The sequence below is a fragment of the Ursus maritimus genome, unplaced genomic scaffold (assembly GCF_017311325.1).
Source record: "Ursus maritimus isolate PB19 unplaced genomic scaffold, ASM1731132v1 scaffold_1, whole genome shotgun sequence".
Classification (NCBI taxonomy): Eukaryota; Metazoa; Chordata; class Mammalia; order Carnivora; family Ursidae; genus Ursus; species Ursus maritimus.
In genome coordinates, this window is record NW_024423343.1 from 73,512,583 (window position 1) to 73,535,650 (window position 23,068).

At 34.2% G+C, this 23,068-nt stretch overlaps 1 protein-coding gene across 2 annotated transcripts in view; it reads right to left on the reverse strand.

Moving 5' to 3' along the window:
* The window catches only part of KCNJ3 (potassium inwardly rectifying channel subfamily J member 3), a 147,993-nt gene that overhangs the window by 68,077 nt on the left and 56,848 nt on the right, over positions 1-23,068 (reverse strand). The window contains exon 3 of one of the 2 annotated variants that reach the window (XM_008686987.2): positions 14,012-14,991. The exons of the other annotated variant lie outside the window; for it this stretch is intronic. Within the exon in view, the coding sequence (XP_008685209.2) occupies positions 14,978-14,991 (14 nt within the window). The 3' untranslated portion in view covers positions 14,012-14,977. Of the gene's footprint in view, positions 1-14,011; positions 14,992-23,068 lie in introns of those variants that run through there. 2 annotated transcript variants of the gene reach the window in all.

The window sequence follows — 23,068 nt, forward strand, 5'->3', positions numbered from 1 at the left end:
GTACCCACTTCAGAACATTTCTCAGCCCTCAAAGCCACTGAACATTCTGTTCAGCAGGACATACCAGTTCACCATTCACCAGTTCTCCTAACGCAACTCAACATTGAACCAAAGCAACTGAATTCATTAAGGGTTTACTGAGCTCTTCTAAGTTGAATGTAGGCATAGTGAGAGAAATAAAAAGTCACAGATGTACCTAACATTTACATCGATAATCTCTCTATGAATTAGATATAGTGATAGTCTAAATTATCAAACAGTTCAGGCAAGTAAGAATTAACCAAATATTGATTTTTTTTCCCTTTAAGATCTATTTTTATCTTACTATATCATCAGTAGCCAAGAAGCAAGCCAATTAGAAACCAAGATGTTGCATGCTACTCAATTCTACTATCATTTCAGTCATTAAAATGCACATTACTTAAGAACAAATTTCTAAACAGACCCTCGTGGCTAATTTTTGCATCTGTACTTTTGTTTCATTGGGCGCTGCTTCTTTTTTCCTTTTTAGACTGTTTTTTCTACTAGCAAAAGACTAAAATTCAAAGCTAAAACTTCTTTGGAAAGGTTACATATGATGTTTTAGTACCAATGTATTATTACCTGTCATCTTAATGTAAATAACTGAACACGGGATGATAGGAAAAAAATTAGTCTTGAGGCTCAACTGTGTTCCAGGGGTGGGCTAATTTCTTAGCGCTACTTTAACAAATTATCACAAATTTAGTGTTTCAAACAAATTTATTATCTCACAGTTCTGTAAATCAGAAATCTGAAATGGGTCTCTCTGGGCTATAATCAGTATCTTGGCCGGCTGCAGTCCCTACCAGACCCTCTAGGGCAGGCTGCATGTCCTTGCTTTTTCCTCTTCTAATCACTACCTTAATTACTTGGTTCATGGCCCAATTCCATCTTCAAAGCCAGCAATGGCCAGTTGAGTCTCTCTCACATCTCATCACTCTGACACTGATTCTTCCACTTTTCTTTCCCTTCCACATTTAAGAACCTCTGTGGTCACACTGGGCCCACCGAGATAATTCAGGATACTCTCCCTAATTTAAAGTCATCTCATTAAGAACATTATCTCATCCACCACTTTAATTCCCCTTTGCCCTGTGGTATAACACAATCAGAGGTTCTGGGGGTCATATGTGAACATCTTTTGGGGGACCATACTCTGACCACTGCAAGAGGCCATTCTTTCTTTGATATTTAGACATCATTCCTATCAATCTTTCTTTCAACGCAAGAGGAAAGACCGAGAGATCATTTCTAAATTGACGTGTGTCATATACTTGTATGACATATTCATAATATGTAACATATGTATAAAACAAGGACATCATACCCATAAACTTCCTGAGAGAAGTTCCTCTTTGTCATTTAGCTCAAATACTTCTTCATAAGTGAATTCTTCCCTGGCCTTTCCAAAGTAGGATATTTCTTCCTCTGCATTCCCTTAAATAAAATGATACATTTACTACTCTATTAGTGAGTTTATCAGATTACTCTTGAATATATATTCTCACATCTCTTTCTCTCTCTCTCTCTCTCTCTCTCACACACACACACACACACACACACACACACACACCCTCCTCTCCTTTCTCTATTCTACTCTCTCTTTTCTCTTCCTCTGTGCCTGGGATTTGATCTGTTTGAGAGCAAAGGCATACAGTTGCCATTTTTCAATCTGTCCAACGTGTAACAAGCTTATTGGCGGCACTTAAATATTTGTGAAATACAAGTTATTGTTTTATTATTATATCATATAGTAGTATATAATGTTATATATGTATATTGTGTATAATTATTATCATATTGCTATTACTAGTATTTAGTTACCCTGGCATAAGAAAACTAACTTTTCCTTACAGGACACTAGTGCTGAGGCATATTTTGAAACCCACAGAAAATAAAATTCCAATTCTTCATCATAATACTAACTAGAAGAACACACACAAAGAGTCAAACTCTTTGGGAGTCTGACTCTGGGAGCTAATTTGGGAGATTTCCTAACCAGTGCATTATTCAACTCTCACACTAAGAACTGGCCTGATAAGTCACCAAGTATTTAAGCCCATTCGGTTGGTAGTGGGAGCTCCCATGCTAGAGAAACAAGTATCTTCAACAACTTTAGGTTTCTAGGCATTATCCAGTGTGCGCTCTACTTATCAATTACTTTGCACAAGATCTACAGACACCAGCTCCAGGATAGAGATAAGTAACTTCAAACTCACATACTTAGTTAAACTTCTCAAATCATTCTGCATACAATCAATCTCCAAATTATACAATGTGATGAATGGTCAACATACTGTAGTTTCCTCTGCACCACAAAAAAGTAGAATAAACCACTAATAAATTAGTAATAATAAATTAGTAATAAGTTTTCTTTCATTTTTGAAGAGATAATGCTATGTTTTATTTGATGTCTACTACATTCCTATGGAATTTAATTCCATAGGAACATTAATCTTTATGGCAGCTTAATGAGAGGCACACTAGTATCCCTACTTCATAGGAAGAAACTAAAGTTTAGGGTGTTACACCAGCCCCTTGTTGCAAAGGCCACAAAGCTTTAGCCTCCTCCAATGACTAAGCACATGCACTTAAACTGTAAGCTTTTCTATATCCCATGAATCTGAACAAATTAAGTGATAAACCTCTCTATGACATCAGAAAAGGAAGAGAAGGGAGAATATACCCAATCTCAACTATATAGTCAGATTATTGCTCTCCAAAAGAAGCCTATGCTTACATACTATGATGATTAAATAAACCAATAATAACAATCAAATAAAACGATCTCAGTTCCTAGAGCTATTAGATCATTTACATGTTTACATACTCAACTATCTTAAGGGAAAGCTAGCCATACCTAACTCTATAATAAATCCCACTGTAGGCTAAAAGTTTGAAAAAAGATTAACATTTTAAATGGTAAAAAACAACACTCTCTGAGCGGCACTGCAGAAAACAGTTCCTATTCTAGAGATTTCAATCTACCAGATTAACACAGTAATCTATATTACTATTCAATATCGTAATCTTGGTAACAGCATACTAACCAGAAGCTGTGATTGATCATTAACTCTGTTTTAAATTTTTTTAAATAAATTATTTCTTTATATTAATCTTTTGAAATTTACTTTTTTAAAAAATACAAGTTCTCTCAGTGAAAATACAAAATAAGCCTTTCGTTGTAAAAATTTTTAAGAAGTCTTTAGTGTTTAAGTAATCACATTGTGTAAACATAAAGGTTCTTCAAAAAAAATCAAAAGATAACACAGCTTTACAGGTATCATGCCTAGTGTCTTTCCTTTATGATTTCTGTTTTTTCCTCTTTGTGAAGAGTAAGTAAGAAAAAATAAGTCAATGAACACGCTAGGGAATATCCACTACATGGCATGCAGAGTTTGTAGATGAAGTGGTTCATTGACTTTGTTTTTGGCTCTTTGCCATTAAAGCTACACCATTAAAGCTCCATACTCATGTTGATGTTTTATTTCCTACTGGTACCATAAAGCCAGTCACTTTTATCCCTTCAGTTTTCTTTTGTCAACTTAGTCTATAAATTAAATTGGTTCAATTGACTCAGAGTAGCTGAAGTTGAAAAAATCAGCAGGTTTATACAAAAAATCTTTCTTAAGCCTTTGAAAAAAGCATCACCAAAGAGCGTATTTCAAAAGAAAAATAAAAGCAAAAATACTCCCAAAGTCACATATATTTTAAGAGAATATGCCAAACAGTGAGGTGCAGAAGAAGGGTGGTTGTTGATTCAACTAATAAAATTACCAGTTTCTGATATGCTAACACTATTCAGACCTATAAAAAGTATCAGTTTACTGGCAGGAAATAGAAGAGGGGGAAAAAGTGAAATTAAAAAAAATAGAATTTGATAGAAAAGAAGGAAGATAAGTTATGAATTTCATAGGATTGTTGATGCCTGTATAGCCTGCACTAGGTCAGACAAAGCCAACCTGACTAAACCAAGAAAGGCATGTGATGTTCACTAACAATGAAAAAAATTAAAAAAAAAAACAAAACACCTGCTTAAGTTTGACATACCCACATGCACATACACACCCACTATACACACACCCATATATTAAAAAAAAAAAAAAAAAGCCCAGGAATATACAGGAATATCATGTAGTCACAGGGAACTAATAAGGGCTATTAGCAATTCAGTCCACACATTCTCAGTGAAAACAATTTGTAAAGACCCTACTTACACAAAACATTTATATTGATTTTATTGTATGAATAGAAGTTTTCAGCTTGGGTTTACTATTTTGTTCCATCAGACAAATTTAGCTCATGCTTCAACTGCATCTTTCCAATTTGATGACCTGTGTGTGTACATGTTGGGAGCGGGGGTACAGTGGAGAAGGGTAGGGAGAAAATCAGGTGAGAGATTTCTTGAAAAGACTTCTTTAGAACATTTAGAAACCGAGTGATTGATATGTGTGATGATGCCATTTTAAAAAAGAATACTAGAATATAATTCCACTGTTCTGGAATTTTTTTTAAAATATAAAGGGCTTTTTTTTTCTATTTATTGCCAAAGGATTGCTAATAAATGTGAAAATACAAGACAAACAATAATAAAATATCAACAATCTTGTGAAACATTGCCAAATGTCTAGTACTGTCATCTTTTTCTTGCATTATCATCATTTAACTATAATAATTTTTTAAACTGATATTATAGACATATATCTTTTCTTTAGTGGAATTAAGATATGGATTCAATGTAATCAAGAAAAAGTTTTTTAAAGTACTTATCTGTCTTTATTGAATCATATTGTACAAATAGGATCATGCCATTGAAAGAATGTTTCCTATATTGGTTATGTGACAATTTCAACAATGGAAATAACCTATTTTACAAAATATGGTGGTTTGAAAATTACCATGAAATGTCTGAAACCTTCAACTTCAAATGCACTAAATTCAATTAAATAGTTCATGAGTTAGTTCATTAATATGTATATCAATATATTATGTGTACTGTAGGGGCCAAGTTAGGCCACTCCCATATGTGCCACTTTGGCATGCACTTTATGCTGAGCTGAAAACAACCAAGGCCCAGAAGCGCTAGGAAGAAACTCTTGATACTGTTCCCTTCCCCACAACTGCCCAAAAGAATTTAAATAGAGAACCTGCTTCAGGAAGAGAGCTATCAACACAGATAACTACATTATAATATGAACTAGGTCTGATAGACAGGGAGGAACCTCCCAAGGCCTGTTTAATCAAAGTCCTCTTTGTGTTCCCTTGTTTCCATATGAACCAAAAAACATTTGTTCACCAAACATTTACTCTTTTTCACCTCCCTGTGAATTGTAGTCATTCCCTATGAAGTCCCAGACCACTACCCCTCTTCTCCTCAGTTTAGGATGACATGTATACCTCATTTTGCTTGACTGTCTTTGGAATCTCACATCTGTGTGGATTTTCCATACCTACGGAATAAAATTTGATTTTCTTCTGTTAATTCCTCATGTCAATTTGATTCTTAATTCAGCTAGAAGAATCTTGAAGGGTAGAGAAAATATTTCCTCCCCCCAGTACCTATAGGTCTTTATCATGACCAATCATGAAGCACTGCTTTTGTTACGCTCCTTCCCCATTTATTCTCCAAACTTTCAGGAAGATGGGGAAGGTGAGAAAGGGAACCATGAGAGTGAAAGAGCAGAGCACCAAGTATCCCTTCTCCTGAATTCCTTTTTAAAATGTTCATGGCTTGACAAATAAAGATGCTACTATGGACACAAAATAAAATAAGAAAAAAGCAAGCTCAGTATTTTGAAAGGAATTTTTGTTTGCCTCATAGACAAATTGGGTTTATCTAAACTTGGGTTTCTTCCTCCTTCCTGGTACTTCTTTTATCTCCCAAGTTTGCCCTAGCATAGGTCTTGCTTTTTTAATATTCACTGAAATTACTTATGCCCAAGTCATTTAGCTGTTTTGTTCTATAAAATCACAAAAGGACAGGCAGGTGTCCTTTGCTATCTGAAACTAGAGAATTCTTATGAAACCTTTCATAAGCCAAAATGGTGTAAAGCAAAGAAGCAATTATCATTAATTTATACTGAAAAAATTTGAGCATTCTCAGACCTCAAAAATAAACTCTCTTGGGCTTTTCTCATACCTTACAACACATCTTGCTAATGATGCACAAAGTAAATCGAGATTAAAAAAAAAAAAAAACAAAACAGATGGTCGCATATACACTTCAAAACTATGGTGGCTTGATGCTCAGATGTTGAGTGTAGTTCCTGTGGAAGGAGCTGGGTGGCGCCATTATTCCTGCTCCAGGTGAGTGCTGCCTCTGTAAAGTCTTGCTGCAAACTATGCTTAGCATTTTGTTTTTCATTGTTTTTGCTTTTTGCCTTTTTTAGTAAAAGAGAGAATCTTCTTTGGATTTCAGTTAGTGAAAACAGGTACTAATGTAGGTTTTTCATAGAAGTGAAGTGGTATAAAGTGAACTTTTGGAAAGCAAACTTTGGAAAAGCAGTATGCTGTATATTGAATTCCCTTGATTCTAAAATGAATATTGTTACATAATGACTTTTGTAAAAATGTGTTGTAAATTCAATAATATATTTAATTAAATAGTATTATTTGATTGTTTTTGATGTTGACTTATCTCAGAAAATGTGCTGTAAACTCAATTTTTTATATTTTGCAGTCTGTGATATTTAGAAAAGGGGAAAACAAAACAAATTTTATATTAGGGAAACAATCTACATAGAATAAGACAGATACCCAAATTCTGTGAAGCAAACAGCACTGTATTACAGAAATAGAATACCAAAAAACAGAGATGAGTGGTCTAGCAAAAACTGTTCTACAAAATGCTGGTTCCTGAATATCAAAAATAAATTGTTCAAGTTTCTGCATGATTTTTTAAAATTTTACCCAACTAGAAAGATAAACAATTTTCTGTGGTATTCCATAAATACTATGAAGAAGGCCACTCTTCTATCTTGAAAAAAAATAAAAGCAAAAATAAAATTAAATGGAAGAGGTTAAAAAAATAGAGGAATGTGGTTATTTATCTGAATTTAATAAATAAAAACGTCCAATTATTATATTGTCATTATGAAAGCTAAAATAAGTGACATCTAAAAAGTTAATCATGGTTTTAAAAAAACTGTCTTTTTCCCTTTTTCTAACAAGTTCATAATTGTCCATGAATACAGAATTGCTTTCACACATTACTTACAAAACTGGGCATTTTAAGAGCAGTGCTTGGTTTCCATCAACTGCTCATTATAGTTTTAACCATTTTATCAAAATACTTGTCCCTTTATTACTACAGTTAATCTCTAAACCAATGAAAACACATTATTGCTCTAAAAAAATAAGTATTTTCACTATAATGATGAATTATTAATTAATTTTTAATTTATGTCTTTACACAAAGAGAGAGAGCACAAGCCGGCAGAGCAGCAGGCAGAGGGAGAAGCAGGCTCCCCGCTGAGCAGAGAGCCCTATGAGGGGGCTCGATCCCGGAACTCGGGATCATGACCTGAAATGAAGGCAGCCGCTTAACCCACTGAGCCACCCAGGTGCCCCCATAATAATGAATTTAAATAATTAAATCCTAAAATAAGTTAAAGATGTTGCAAGAAATTGTAACATTGGTCAGTTCTGAATATAAAACACTAAGCCTATCTAACTATCTGGGGTAGGATAAATACTGTTATGTGTAAAAATATCTGATGTAAAATATTACATTGACTCACCTGACCACAAATCACTACATTAAATTGAAACACTGAAGCAACGCAAGTAACCAAGAGGTAGTGGAGGAATGAAGCCTTCTTTTATCTGAGTGTTGTTAAACCATTCTTGGAGATGAAATGAGGCAGTTTATAGGCATGGAAATTAGATTCTATTTGAGGGAACTAGTTCTACTTTCCTTTAAAGCATTTGTCCTGGACCAGTGAGGATTTTTTTGTTTTTGTTTTTGTTTTTTGTTTTTTTTTCCATTGGGAAGATATGTGTCGTTTCAAACCTTATTTGCCGGAAGCAAATTATGATTGGCAAATGAGAGTTGGTCTACTTGGAGGTAATTAAAATCTTCAAGCATGACTATTTTTTTTAATTTAATAAAACAGGAGACCAACATCCATCCTTGGTCAACTTAATTTGTCAAAACTACATCTGATGACCTTTTCTGCAGCTCACTGGGATGCCATAAATAGAAATATGAACTCATAAGAAAGGACAGAATTAAAGAAAAACATTCTAGCAATCATGCATTGGTGGTATTAATAGTTGCATAGTAAGTTTAAAAATAGCTGAAGACTAATGAATTTGTATCTAAAAACTCATTCTCTGACAAAGTATTAAGAAATAATGTTATATCATAATGATTACACAAATGTTTTAATTTGCATATTAAGCCATGCTTTTAAGTATGAATATGAGATATTCAATCACTTTAATAACTCTTTAAAACTTCTAAAAGTACATAAAGGAAAAATGTGCAACCAAAAAAGGGACAGTTCTGAATTATTAAAATAACAGTAAAACACAGAATACTAGTGCTATCCAAGTCAGAATAAAAAGGCATTAACTGAAACACAATTTCACATGACTGTAGCTCAACTATTCTGGACATGTGGGAGAAAAAATCAATTTGGCAGCACCATGGATATGCTCAAAACTGAAAAATATTGCAAAGGCAAAAATCATCTCTAGATCATAAAATCTGTCCCCACATTCTAGGTACCTCATATCCTAAGGCTGTCCTCAAACTACCCTCAAATTCCTGTTTTCAGAATCACACTTAAGCCAACCACTTAGTAAAACAGCCATGGTCCAAAGATATCCCAGATTTAACACCACCCTTCACACACACAGTCTTAAAAATCATACTTTGGTGCTAATCTCAGCAGCTATGAAGAAGAAAGCAATCCCATGGTGTCATGCTTGGAGGAAATACAGTAAGCCACTCAAGGAGGTGTTTACAGATTAAAAACAAAGACTAAATGTATTAAAATTAAAACAATTAATGTAAATTAAAAGTTAATTTCAATAGTTAAAATATGCCATTTCCCTCATATTAACTGTGATAATTTTTAATCCAGGGTCTCTTCTAAGGTCCCATGCTGAATACATTTAACTGCCCTGTCCTAATCTGTTTGCTGGAATTTGCCACCCACTTCCTAAGGACTGATGCACTGTATATCACAAAGCATTAAAGGTCCCAATGATCGAAGCCTGGGTGGCTCAGTCAATTAAGCGTCTGCCTTCGGTTCAGGTCATGATCCCAGGGTCCTGGGATTGAGTCCCCCACCAGGCTCTTTACTCAGCAGGGAGCCTGCTTCTCCCTCAGCCTTCTGCTCTCGCTGCTCTTGCGCGCCCTATCTCTCTCTCTCTCTGACAAATAAATAAATAAAATCCTTAAAAAAGGAAAAAAACAAACTCTCCATGATTTTCACAGAATAATAATAAGGTGAATTTAAATTTGCAACTATTATTGTAGTGCAGTACTGGATTAGTAAAAATACTTCTGTGAAAAAGTGTTCATCATACTTGGTTAGCTGCACAGCTTGAATGATTAAAACTTTCTGAGCTTTTTATTTTTATTTTTATATTAAATGCCAATTAATCAACATACAGTGTAATATTAGTTTCACATGTATAGTTTAGGGACTCAACACTTCCTTCCTTACATCACCCACTGCTCATCAGGACAAATTCAGTCCTTAATCCCCATCACCTAGTTAACCCATCCCCCGGCCCACCTCCCCTATGGTGAACATAATTTTGTTCCCTCTAGTTAAGAGTCTGTTTCTTGGTTTGCCTCTCTCTTTCTCTCCCCCCCCCCCCCCACTGCTCATTTGTTTTGTTTCTTAAATTCCACATATGAGTGAACTCATATGGTATTTATCTTTCTCTGACTGACTTATTTCGCTTAGCATTATACCTTCCAGTCCATCCAAGTCACACTGACATTGGTGAAGGCAGCAAGGCTTGAAAAGTTTACCACTGTCATTTCTGATTCAGCTTATTAGAAATGACCCCTAAAAGCGGAAGTTTAAGGATAGTAATTCAGAATGAACCCCAGATTTCAAATTGCTCTGATTTTCTGAGTAAAAGTTTAAGTTCAATCAAATATTTTAGATCGAGGTGACCACACAATATCATACTGTCAAAAATCACACTTGGAGAACAAAACCAGCTGTTAATGTAGATGTTATAGTACTTGTGTTATAACCATTCCAAACTCTATGATGCATTTTTAATACCCATGAATTGCACATTAGAATTTTCTTTATTCCAGGGGCGCCTGGGTGGCACAGCGGTTAAGCGTCTGCCTTTGGACTCAGGGCGTGATCCCGGCGTTATGGAAAAAAAAAAAGAATTTTCTTTATTCCAGCAGTTGGTAACAAATTTAAAAAATGAACTGAGATAAGAAACTCTTATCCATAGTCATTCTCATCTTTTATCTCTTGCTCTCTCTCAATCCCATTGAGAAAATAAATGTAAGGCAATGAAGATGGGAGGATGAGACTGATCCCCTATTATATAAAATACAAAAATATCCTGCATCTCTGCAAACAATCAGAAAAACATTTATCACTGTTAAGATTTCTCCCTAAATTCAAACCTTAATTACAGATGATCCGTTGTCAGTGTTGGCTTAAGGCCTCATTCAGAACCAGTCACCTTTCCCAGGATTGATTTGTGTGTTTTTAGTGGCCTGACACCAGATCTTCTTTCATTTCCTTCTCTAAATCTGTTCCAGCACACGAGGGGCTAAACTCCTAAACACCAAGTGGTTTCTCTGATTAATCCCAAGCATAAGCAAGAGGAATTCAAGCTACTATATTATTCAGATACTTAGTAACAAGCCACCCTTTGTGTGAGACTAACACTAATAGTGGGCTCCAAATTCCTGAGCTAGTAACCTGCATAGCTCACCTCACTAATACCAATTCCTCCTCTAAGGATTTGGAGTCCAACCCCTGACCTCAACCTAACTAAGGCTATGGTCCTGCCACCTATTCACAACATTGTCTGGTACCTAGAATCTACTTCCCTCTTGACCAGTGTCCATTCCTTTTCCACTAGACTCGTAGAGCCTTCTAACGATGCGGGAAATAGCTGATATCACCTGTAACCGAGCTCAACTTCTTGATGGCTGGCCCAAGGTATAATGGGTTCACCCTTTAAAAATACAGAATCAATCAACCATGTGGTTGAGTTTGTCCTATTTTGCCCTTTCACCCTTATCTTTTCAGCTATCCCAGCCCAATAGTTTCAAACTTTCCTGTAGATTCCTTCTCACTACCACCAAATTAATTTTTCATGGTACCATTCCATATTTATAAAACAATTCCCCCAATGTTTTTATCTAGTACTTTAATGTTTCAATGTTTATATTTGAATATTTGATATCTTTGCAATTTATCTCAAGTACGTGAGGTATGGATCCAAATTTATTTTCCTTTCCACATGACTGCTTACTTGTCTCAACATCATTTATCAAAAAGTCTTGGGGTTTTTTTGGGGGGGATAGAATCACTAATGTTTTTTCCTTATTTTCATCTTCGGAACAAATTATTTTTAACAAATAACTAATAAAAATCATCTTTCTGAAATTTACTGTTTATGAAAGGAAATTTAATATTTTAACAACCATCCCAAACATATCACATAAATCAAATTCTGTTAGCACTTTCAAAATGATGGTCTCAGTATTTTGCTCAAAGAGACCAGAGTAAGGAATAACAAAACTGCTTCTGATAAACTAGTTAATGAAAATTATAGGATCTTTATTGATTCTTATGATTCCTAACCTACCTACCTCCAATTCACTACTTCTCCAGTACTCCAAAAAAATAACCAAAAAAATACTTTAAAAATAACCAGCAATGGAATGACTGAAATAGACAGAAGACAACTCCCTTACATCAGAAAATCATCCCATTAGCAATGGCATGAAATGATCAAGATACTACACAATAATACATTTTCAAAACACTGCAGGCAAGAAAGAAAGAGAAAAAGAAAAAAAATTGAGGCAAAAAATCCTATTTCTCAGTTTCTTCAACCTGCCAAATACGCTGCATCCCGCTTCCAAGGGCTGTAGTGGACCAGAATTTAGGACTAGGGCAACTTCTACCCACATGACTTCTAGTCATCTTTCCAAGAAGTTTCGGTATACAGATTCCTACCTAGCTAGTTTGGTGCACAATATCTGGAATTTCAAATAGAATTGCTAAGGAGAGCAGTGCAATGCAAAGATATGAGAGGGCGTGAGAAAGCAAAAGCTCATTATTATATGTATTTTTTGTAAATATGTTTAATACTGAGAATTGCAGATTGCTGAATTTTCTCTAAATGACACAGTAAAGGTGTGGAATTCATTCTGAAATTTAATCTATCATTGTAGTACTTTCCCAGAACTAGCAATAATGCAATCTGAAGATATCATCACCTTACTAAAGAAATCTTTTAAAAGCCTTGAATTTATTACTTAAAATATCCACATTAAAACTATCAATGGAGAAGTGATATCAATAAGCAAAATTTATTAATAGTTTCAAGGTTTGTAAAGCTTCCCTTTCACTCATCTCTGCAGTAATTCATATCACCACAGAATGTTGGGATTGGTCTACGGAGTCCATTATAAATGTAAAGAATGTCCCGGCATTAAGTAAGAGTTGGATTTTCAGCTAATAAGTTTGATTTAATTATAATGTAATTATAATTATTCCATCTATGGCACAATCTAGTGAAAGTTATTGAAAAAGTAAAAGCAAGGAGAGTTGGAGTTTAATGAAAAGTGATAGCTAAGGCCTATTCCAAATAAATTCTTCCGGGAGCCTTATCTAGTACAACCAAGTTATTAATAACTTATGAGTATCTCAGGAACCCTCTGGTAGATACAGTGCTAAGGTCTAACTAAAGACAATAACTTAGCTTCAGTCTTAACAAACAGACAAACACTGCGAAAATGAAAATATAAATAACAGTAGTTTTTTTAACTAAAATTTCTTCTTGTTTCGAGTAACCCAAAAATCCTCTAAAATCAATCCTATTTTCTTTGAGGATTGAGCTTCAACATAATGGCAGAAGAAAACCTGCAGCCCACATCCATTTTAAGTTTCTTATCATATTTTCTTTTCCAAATCATCATGATGCATCACATCATAAATACATTACAGTCAGACTGCTTAAAATATGTTACTGCTTATATAAGGAACTAGAAACTACTGTCTATAAAAAGAAAGCATTGCGAATGGAAATGGTTAAACTGGGTAATGCTGAGATTTCCAAACTGCCTCTCCTTGTCACTTCCTGATTGCCTTGGCCATTTTCTTCTTTAGTCCTCTGTCCAAAAGAAATATCGAATTGTCTATTTATTAGATAGTTAGTTCAAACAATTTACTAATTATTTATGTACTTAACAACTTGGTAGTCATTTTAAAAACTAGTAACAGAAATCAAAAGAGAAATGATATTTTATTCCATTTTCAAATAACCACAGTTACTTGTTAATGGCATGTGTGCACCTGTTTGTCACCAAACTATTTCTCAAATCCTAGAATCGGTTTGAACATCATGACCCTCATAATCCGTTCCATATTGATTTTTCTTATGGTAGTTGCTTTGTATCACAGCAACCGTCAAAATCTAGCTTTGCAAAGTATGACATCATCAATAGCAATGTAATACAACCTAATGTTGAAACTGAACTAACTTGAGCTAGTAGTCTGCAAGGTGTATTGCAAATGTTACTTTATTCTCCTTGAAAAAAAAATTAAAATATTCCCCAGCTCCTGTGAGTTCCCTGGGCCACCTTAGCACATGGTCTGGGAACCACAGGGCTAAAGATTATTACAGTGACAATAACAAAACTCAATGTTGAGACCCTAATGATTGCAAAGGATAACTAATTTCAAAAAATTTTAATGTTATTTAGTAGGAAACAAAGAGAACCCAAATCAAAGTTCATTAAGTTTACAAATGCATAATGAGTGCCAGATTTATGCAAGGCGGTATGCTAGGCACTAGGAACACAGGGCAGAATGAGGCAGCAAAAGTTACTTTCTCTCTGGAATTTACATTATAGCCATTATAACAATTAATGCAAAATATGCAAATAAGTATTCATTCCATATTTTATTTGTGTAAGTTTTACAAAGAAAACCAAGAGACAAATAGGATAGGCTGATTTTAGAATAACGGGTGGAAGGAACCAAGTTATTTTACGACGTAATCTTCCCTCGATAAGGAAATAATATTTGCAATAAACTCTAAAGTAGTCGTTCTCAACTGAGGGTGAGTTTGCCCCTCATGAGACAGCTGGCAGAGTTTGGAGACATTTTGGTTGTCATGAATGGGAAGTACGCTATAATCGCTCTAGTAGATAGAGGCCAAGGATGCTGCAAACATCCTAGAATGCATAGGACAGTCCCCATGCACTTCCACCCCCAACAAAGAATTTCTGACCCAAAATATTAATAATACTGAGAAGGATTTAAATAGGCAAAGGTATATATGTGGGCATACATTTGTAGGTAGGGGGCGTCAGTGGGCATTCCAAGAAAAGAAACCACACACACGCAAACACTCTTAAATGGTAAGAATATAGTACATCTAATGAACCAACAGAAAGCTACTGTAGATGGAGGCTAGTGTAGACAATTGCAGTAATTCTCAAAAGTAACTCAAAGAAGTTAGAAGGAAATGTAATCAAAAAGGAGATTTTACCTAAGTGATCCTTTGGGTAGAAAGACAAAGAGTAGTGGCTGTTATTTTAATTATTTAAGCAAATGCCTATATACAGTATTCAACTTTTCCTTCTGCTGTAAATTGTGGCACCGCATGCAAAGGAAGTGATCTACACAAAGGCCTACATAGTCATTAAATGGCTGCATCATGGCTTGTGTTGGCCACTGGACAGCTGTGCGATTCTGCAGGTTGATCAAGAATAACTTAATCAAGCCAAAAAACCTGAAGGGGAAAAGAGAGGGCATTTTATAATCAGAGAGGTTTTCACTCCTTAGCTTGCATTATAAATGACTTTTGACATTGACATTTCTTTTAGCCCACCATATAATTGAGATAGTTACAGCATTTTTAATAGTTAAACAAGTCAGTAATGTAGTAAGCTGACAACAAAGACTGATACCACAACTGAGGACATGGAGAGTAGCTCATTATGTGAATGATAACTTTGGGTAACTCAGAGGCAGAAGAAATGATTGGAGGAGAAGGACTATATAATCATGTTGATAAGAAATACTGGGACACCTAGCAGCCTAGATCTGTGCAGAACTACCTGAAAAGGAAAAACAGAGGACTACATAGAAAAAGTCCAATGGGGGAGGCAAAGATTCCATCTATTTCTTCTGTACACTGCACTGGCTTCTAAGCCTTGGTAGGTAGCCACAGGAAAGGGACTGCATACCGTATAAAACAAATTAAGAAGATATACTCTAATGTACTTGAGCTTTCAATAACTCGGTGAAATCCTTACAAAATTTGTTGTCAGAAAATTAAATCTCAAAATTACAAATTCAAGCATACTGGACTGATGAGTATTTTCATTATATTGCTTTATTTTATCACCACAACCGCTCTGCAAAGGTTTAGGATTGTCTTAATGTTACAGAGGAAGAGACTAAGTCTTGGAGAAATTAAGTAATTGACCTGAACAGATAATTCATGGTAGAATGGACAATTCTCTGCACTTTCCAGCAAACTACATATGGGCCATTGTTCCACATCCCCTACCCCCACTGCACCCCACCCAATCTCCCACCCCTTATTTCTCTAGGCCAAATAGCTTAAAGCTTCCCAGTCCTCTCAATAAGCAAGGGAGGTTACTTACAATATTTTCAAGTCAATATTCAGTGTAATGTAACGGCCACAGTTAGAAAGGATCTATTCCATTTTGATTACCAATGTGTTTCCTCTTTCTTACTATCTCCCTTTGTGTAAGCCTTGGGAAATAGTGTCTTTCTTACCATATCCCTCTGTATATCACTTGACAGCTTATACACAAGATCTGACTTGTTTTTCCTAACAATTCCTAGAGGTAGGGGGTGTTATAAATCCTCTGGTGTTTCCAAGAGGTGAACTGGCTAGGAGTACATTCTAAATAAGTGACTATCAGGTCTTCAAATATCTGCTCCAGATATCACTAATTACAAATGACTGCCTTTCATATTTTCAAACAGGCTTAAGCTCTGGCCCATTCTCCAGGGGCCTGTAAATCCATCACAGATGAACAATTGGTAATGATGACCCATCCTTATATGTCTGAACTCCTTATCAACTTCACTAAAATAACAAACTTTTTAAAAGAGATACAACATTTGTTATTTGATACATAATATTAAGGACACTTTCTTCTTCACACTGAATCTGATCAGAGCTTTGCAAAGCAATTTCATCAGAAGGCATATTTGTTTCTTATTGCTGCTGTAACAAATAACCACAAATTTAGTAGCTAAAATCAACCCAAATTTATTATCTTACACTTCTAGAGGTCAGAAGTATAAAACAAATGTATTGATAGAACTGAGTTTCCTCTAGAGACTTTTGGGGGAGATGCCATTACTTGCCTTTTCCAGCCTCTAGAAACTACACACATTTGCTGGCTTGTGGCCACATCAACCTAGACTCTACTTGCATCAGTTCCAACTTTTTCTCTGCCTCCCACCTCTTTCATTCACTTATAAGAACCATTGTGATGACATTGGGCCCACCTGGATGAGCCGGGATAATCTCCTCCTCTCAAGATCCTTAACTTATATGTTTGCAAAGTCCCTTCTGCCATGTAAAGTACATATTCACAAGTTCTGAGGATTATGACACAGATATCTTTGAGGGGTCATTTTTCTGCCTACTACCAAAGGTAAATTTTTTAAAAAGCAAGTATCAAATTAATCACATTTTACATAATTCTCAAAGGCTCTGACATAGTCACTTCAAGAAGAAAAAAAAAAAAACCAAGGTAATCTAATTCATATTTAATGATTAAAAACTAGAAACATTTCCTTTAAAGTACAGACTAGGAATAATATCAATGTCAAGGAATGTCATCTACTTTAATCAATATGCATGGGTGTCCTAGAAAGCATAATAAAACACGAAAAATGTAAACCATATAAAGATGGAAAGATTATGAAGTTGCAAGTCTCCCAAAATAAATCTAAAAGTTCAATGAAATTCCGATCACCATTCCAATAAGATTTTTTTCTTAGAACTTGACAGGCTGATCCTGAAATTATATAAAAGATGAAACAACCAAAAATAACATAGGGACACATGCCTTATAAGATCTCATGACTTATTTTAAATCTCTAGTAATTAAAATAGTGGGGACTTGGTCCAAGAATAGACAGATCTCTGAAATAAGCTAAAGACTAAAAAATGATGCAGGTATACACAAAAACTTGTGAAGCTGAAAGTGGCATTTCAATTTGGTGGAGAAAATATCTGATATTTCTTCTATCAGAGTCAGCCATTCACATGGAAAAAAGATGAAGTTAAATCATTACTTCACACAACATAGATAAATGAATTCAAAAGCGATTACAGACCAAAAATGAAAAAAAGGCTTTACAATATTTAGAAAAATAAAAGAGAATACCCTTAGACTATTAGGTGAAGAACAGATTCCAAAGATAAAAGCAAACTAATTTTAAAGAAAAAGACCAAATTTAACAACAAATTGAAACCTACTGTATAACAAAAACTCCACCATAAGTGTTTAAAGCCAAAAACTGGAAGAAAATAGTTATAAGACACATATTGCATAAAAGGTTGTATCCAAAATAATCAAAGTATGCTTACAAATCAAAAAATAATAAGCAATTTTGGCAATGTGTTACAGTACTTAGAAAATCTGTTGAGGGTGCGCACTCCCTAACACCCCGCACTTCCTTCCACAGCTCTGTAGCTTGTACAACTGTCTTATCTTTCTAAAATGATATTCAGTTCAGCAAGGCTTATAGTACATGAGACTGGAAATGAACAATCCATCAATAAAACACTGATGAATGAACATTTTATTCTTACCACGGAAGACTACAGAGCTGTTAAATGCATGAACAAAATCTAAGTTTCCAAAACATACAATGAGGTTTAAAAAAAAAAAAAAAAGCAAGTTGCAAATGATATAATTTGCCTACATTTTAACAACAGAAAAATCACTATAAGGATGCATATAAATATGATGATCATTTTTTTGAAAAACTGTTCATGGTATTAATACATGTGATTTCAGAATTGTAATTTCCTTGGGGGAAGGAAGAAATGGAAAGAAAAGTATAGTTAGGTCTTAGTGATTTGTGTTCTTAAAACACAAAATCTGAAACAAGTATTTCCTAATGTAAACAACTGTTAGATTCTGACTAGTAGATACCCAAATGTTTCTTTTTACCCATATGTTTGAAATATTTTTAAATTAAATTAAATTGAATTAAAACCAATATGAAGAAAGGCCCTTTTAGGTATATTGCAAAAAGAAGCAGCTCAAATGACAAATATGCAGACTTCTAGAACCACATTGATATTGAAAGTGCAAAATCCTGGCATATCTGAAAGTCATCCTCAGTTCAAACACTGGACCGAGGTGTCTATTCAACTCCACGAAGGACTAAGAATTGACAATAACGTCCTAGTACTGTGAGCCTGTTCCAAGGTTCAATCCAATTCCACACAAACCTGTACTTTACAGCCCTGACACTCATTCTGGGTTGGGCACAGATACAAACATTATAAAAGGGAATTTAATGGAAGGATTAGGAGCACCATCTGTTCATGAGTCAGCAAAAACAGAGAATTTCTATCAAGCATTTTAATTCTTTATTTATAAAAGTTGTTTTACTGTTGTCAGAGGCCTCTAGGGCAAACCCAAGAGTCCAATCAACAGTGTAAACTGCAAACTTGAAATCACTAAGCATAATGCCCTGAAGAAAAAGCTAAAAAAAGTACTGTCATGACAAATACTTACAAAGCACCCTTTTGCTTTAAACTGGGCTCCCAGTATATCCAGCTTATTATGTAATCCAATAAAGGGATCATCATTTGTTTCACATCAAAAAAGAAGCTTTCTTCCCTTAACACATTTTACCTATTGTCCAAGATGGCAATTCCTCCAGGGACATCCAACATTACTATGCCAATGTACTTGGTTAGGCACAGCTCTTACATGACTATCCTGTGTGCTTTATGCCTTTATTCAATTGCATTTAATCTATCACTTCTTTGGAATTCAACACTGGGTATAAATTCTGAACAATGTGCTGACCAAGTGTCATCTTCACCACACTAAAAACAATCCTTATTCTGGATTCTGATTCTCTACCAAAAGCCCTGTAAATACACTCAGCTTAAACGTAAAAAAATAACTGTCAAGAGATTTTCTATTGTCAAGAGATTTATAGGAACTTCATTTGGTTAAGATTATGTTCAATAGGCTTGAAACGCTGAGTATTTCTCCAATCTTAAGCAAAGAATTTTTTAAGATGTCATCAAAATCAGAGATTAAAACCAAGCTTACAAAATAGAGCAAGGTATCCAATTTTTTTTTCTTCTTCATACTACATAATGATATATCACAGGGAAAGATAAGAGCCAAAATGTGCATATACATGAAGTTGGGAGATACAGAGAAGAATTTAAGGAGGGAAAGGGGGCAAAGAGTTTACTTGGTTGAGTGAAAATTCTATTTTAAGCTCCTATTCCTACTTTTGATAGTCTGGAAACACTATTTCTGATAAGGGAACAGCCTGAACCAGCTGTCGCAATATTAAACTTTCCTCCCCAAAATATTCACTTCACTTATAATACTGCTCTACTGCTCACAAATACAAAATCAGCAGCTTTCCTTAGTTGCTCATCTAGAAAGAGTCAAAAAGAAAAAAAAAAAAGGAATGGAAAGAACATTCTGCTGTATTTAAATATATCTTGATTTATACTCTTGATTTATACTATTTTGTCTATTAATATGTTGTAGTTCACTCTGAAAAATCCATACTTGTGAAAATATTTATATAATACTTTGGCATTTGAAAGTACCTTTTAAATTCATTATTAACGTCTTTGTAGAAGCCTAGAGATCTTAAGTTCTGTAATTTTTTCCAAGATCATATAGTCCCCAAAGGGGATCTGAAGCAACATCCTCTCACATATATCTTGAACACTTTCTACTATAAATTTCTTACATGTTAAAATATACAAATTTACTTTTGTCCTAAATATTAAATTAGACTGAAAAGGAAGGGCTTTGTTCTCTTATACCACATATAACATTTAATGAAAATGGCACTAGGAAAATATAGCTACTAATAGCACCAGTTTTATAGAAATCTAATACAGATATTCCCAATATGCAAAAATATGAATTTATTTGATATTCATTGAATTGTCAAACATGAATCACAATTAGGCTAGAGGATATCAGTGCTTGAGTACATAATACAGTGTTGTTTTGAAAAATAACATGCATAAAGTTCTTAAAATAGAACTTTCCAAATAGGAGGTAATTAATATATATATGATCATTACTACAGTCACCACCATTAGTATTTACATTCATGGATAATCACTAACTCCCTCTGGTATTGGTATCAAGTTGTATTGCATTTACACAAAATGAGGAAAATAAGAAACTTGTAGAATGGAGGTGGTATCCATATTTAAACATGAAATTCCCATTGATTTGAGGTGAGGAAAACAGAGATTAGATTCTAGGATTGATCAAATGCTGATAATAAGTAAGATTGTGCTATGTATGCTGTTTACATAAAGATATAAATGGTCTGGAAATCCAGCAACCATAATGATGAAGACCATCAGAATGAAAAGAAAAAGAGAATGTCCTCCAAGTGGCATCTTTAAGGGCAGACGGTGTGGAAGAATACCAGCATACTTAAAATGTAACAAAACTAGTGATAGAATCTTCCAGATATTTCTATCTATATTAATTATCACCCAATTCATAATTAAATAAAGTGTAGGAAAGTTTAATTAACTTACCTAATATCAAAAAGCTAGTAAATGCCAGAACCAAATTCCAAACCCAACTGTCCAATCTAACACACTAACCTTCAGACAGAATCATTTGTTATATTTTTATATTCTTTTTGTGTAAGTTCATTTCTATGTAAACTTAAGAAGCAATAAAGAACATGTCAGTCTAGATTCAATATCAAAAAATAAAGAAAAGCAGGTTTGTGAGAAAAATATGAATGAGAACCTTAAGATAAAATAAACGTCTATGTTTGCCCTCACAACCTTTATGAACATAAAATGCTGAGCATGATGAGAAACAATCTAGTATACTATAATAAAAATCAAAATTATTTGAATTTGACTACTTCCTGTGGCCACATATATTCACAGAGATTCTTAATCTTTTTGGCATGAATTTCCTAGGCAGAATAATATTTTTAAATACATAAAATATCAGATTAAGTAAAATATTCAACTAATCAGGAGTTTAGCAACAAAACCCTAAAAAGAGTCTATGTGACAAAATTTGTCAGAATAAAAACTATGCAATATTTTTGAATATAATGAAAAGTCAAGAATCAGTAATCTAAGCTTTCAATTCAAGAATGAACAAAATATGACAAATCAACCTCAAGAAAAATTGGAAGAAAAAAGAATGTTAACAGAAGAAATCAATGGCAAGGATGGCAGACATACAATAGAGAACTTCAATAAAACTGAAGGTTTATTCTTTGAAAAGCTTTAAACATGTTGAAAAACCTCAAGCAAGACTGATGAACAAAAGGGAGAGAAAATATGCAATATCAGTTACAGGAAGGAAAAAAGAGGCATCATTATAGATCTTACAGATATTACAAAGATACTACAAAAATATTACAAACAACTTTGCATCAATAAATTTGACAACTTAGAATAAATACACAAATTCCTTGGAAATACAACTCACTAAAACTAATACGAGAAAAAACAGAATATCTGAATAGTGTTGTATCTGTTAAAGAAGTTATACTTGCAGTTAACACATACTATGTGTCCTACAATGGATGAATGGATAAGGAAAATGTACACACACACACACACACACACACACACACACACAGAGGAACATTATTCAACCATAAAAACGAAGGAAATCCTGCCATTTGCAACAACATGGATGAAAGTGGAGGGCATTAATGCTAAGTGAAATAAGCAGATTTCATAGAGACAGAATAGAACAGTATTTGCCAGGGGCAGGTGGGAGGGGGAAATGGGATGATGTAGGTTAAAGGATACACATTTCAGTTACAGGAAGAAGTTCTCGGGATATAATGTACAGCATGGGGGCTGCTATTAATAATATGGTATTGTGTATTTGAAAGTTGCTGAGAGTAGATCTTAAGCCTTCTCACCACAAAAAAAGAAAAACAAAATTTAACTGTTAATTTTGTGAGGTGATGGATGTGCTAATTATCTTGATCTTGGTAATTATTCCACAATGTATACTTATATCAAATCATCACATTCTACAATTCAAATATATACAATTATATTTGTCAATTACAGTTGACCCTTCAATAATATGGGTTTGAACTGCGAGGGTCCACTTATACATTAATTTTCTTTGATAAATATACCACGGTACTATAAATGTATTTTCTCTTCCTTATGACTTTCTTCATAGCCTTTTTTTTTCTCTAGCTTACTTTATTGTGAGAATCCATATATAATACACAGAACATACAAAGTATGTGTTAACCAACTGTTTATGTTATTGGTAAAATTCCAGTCAACAGTAAGCTGTAAGCATTTAAGTTTTGGGGGAGTTAAAAGTTATACATGGATTTTCAACTGTGGGAGGGGACGATGCCCTTAATTCCACACTGTTCAAGGGTCAACTGTATTCCCCAAAAAGTTAAAAAAAAAAAAAAACACAAAAACAAACAAACAAAAAACTTACGCTACAATAAAAACTCCAGAGCCAGATAACTTCATTAATGAATTTTATCAAATATTGAAAGCAGAAAGAGTATCAATCTTAAATTCATTCAAGAAGAGAAAATGTCTTAAACTTGGCAGGTGC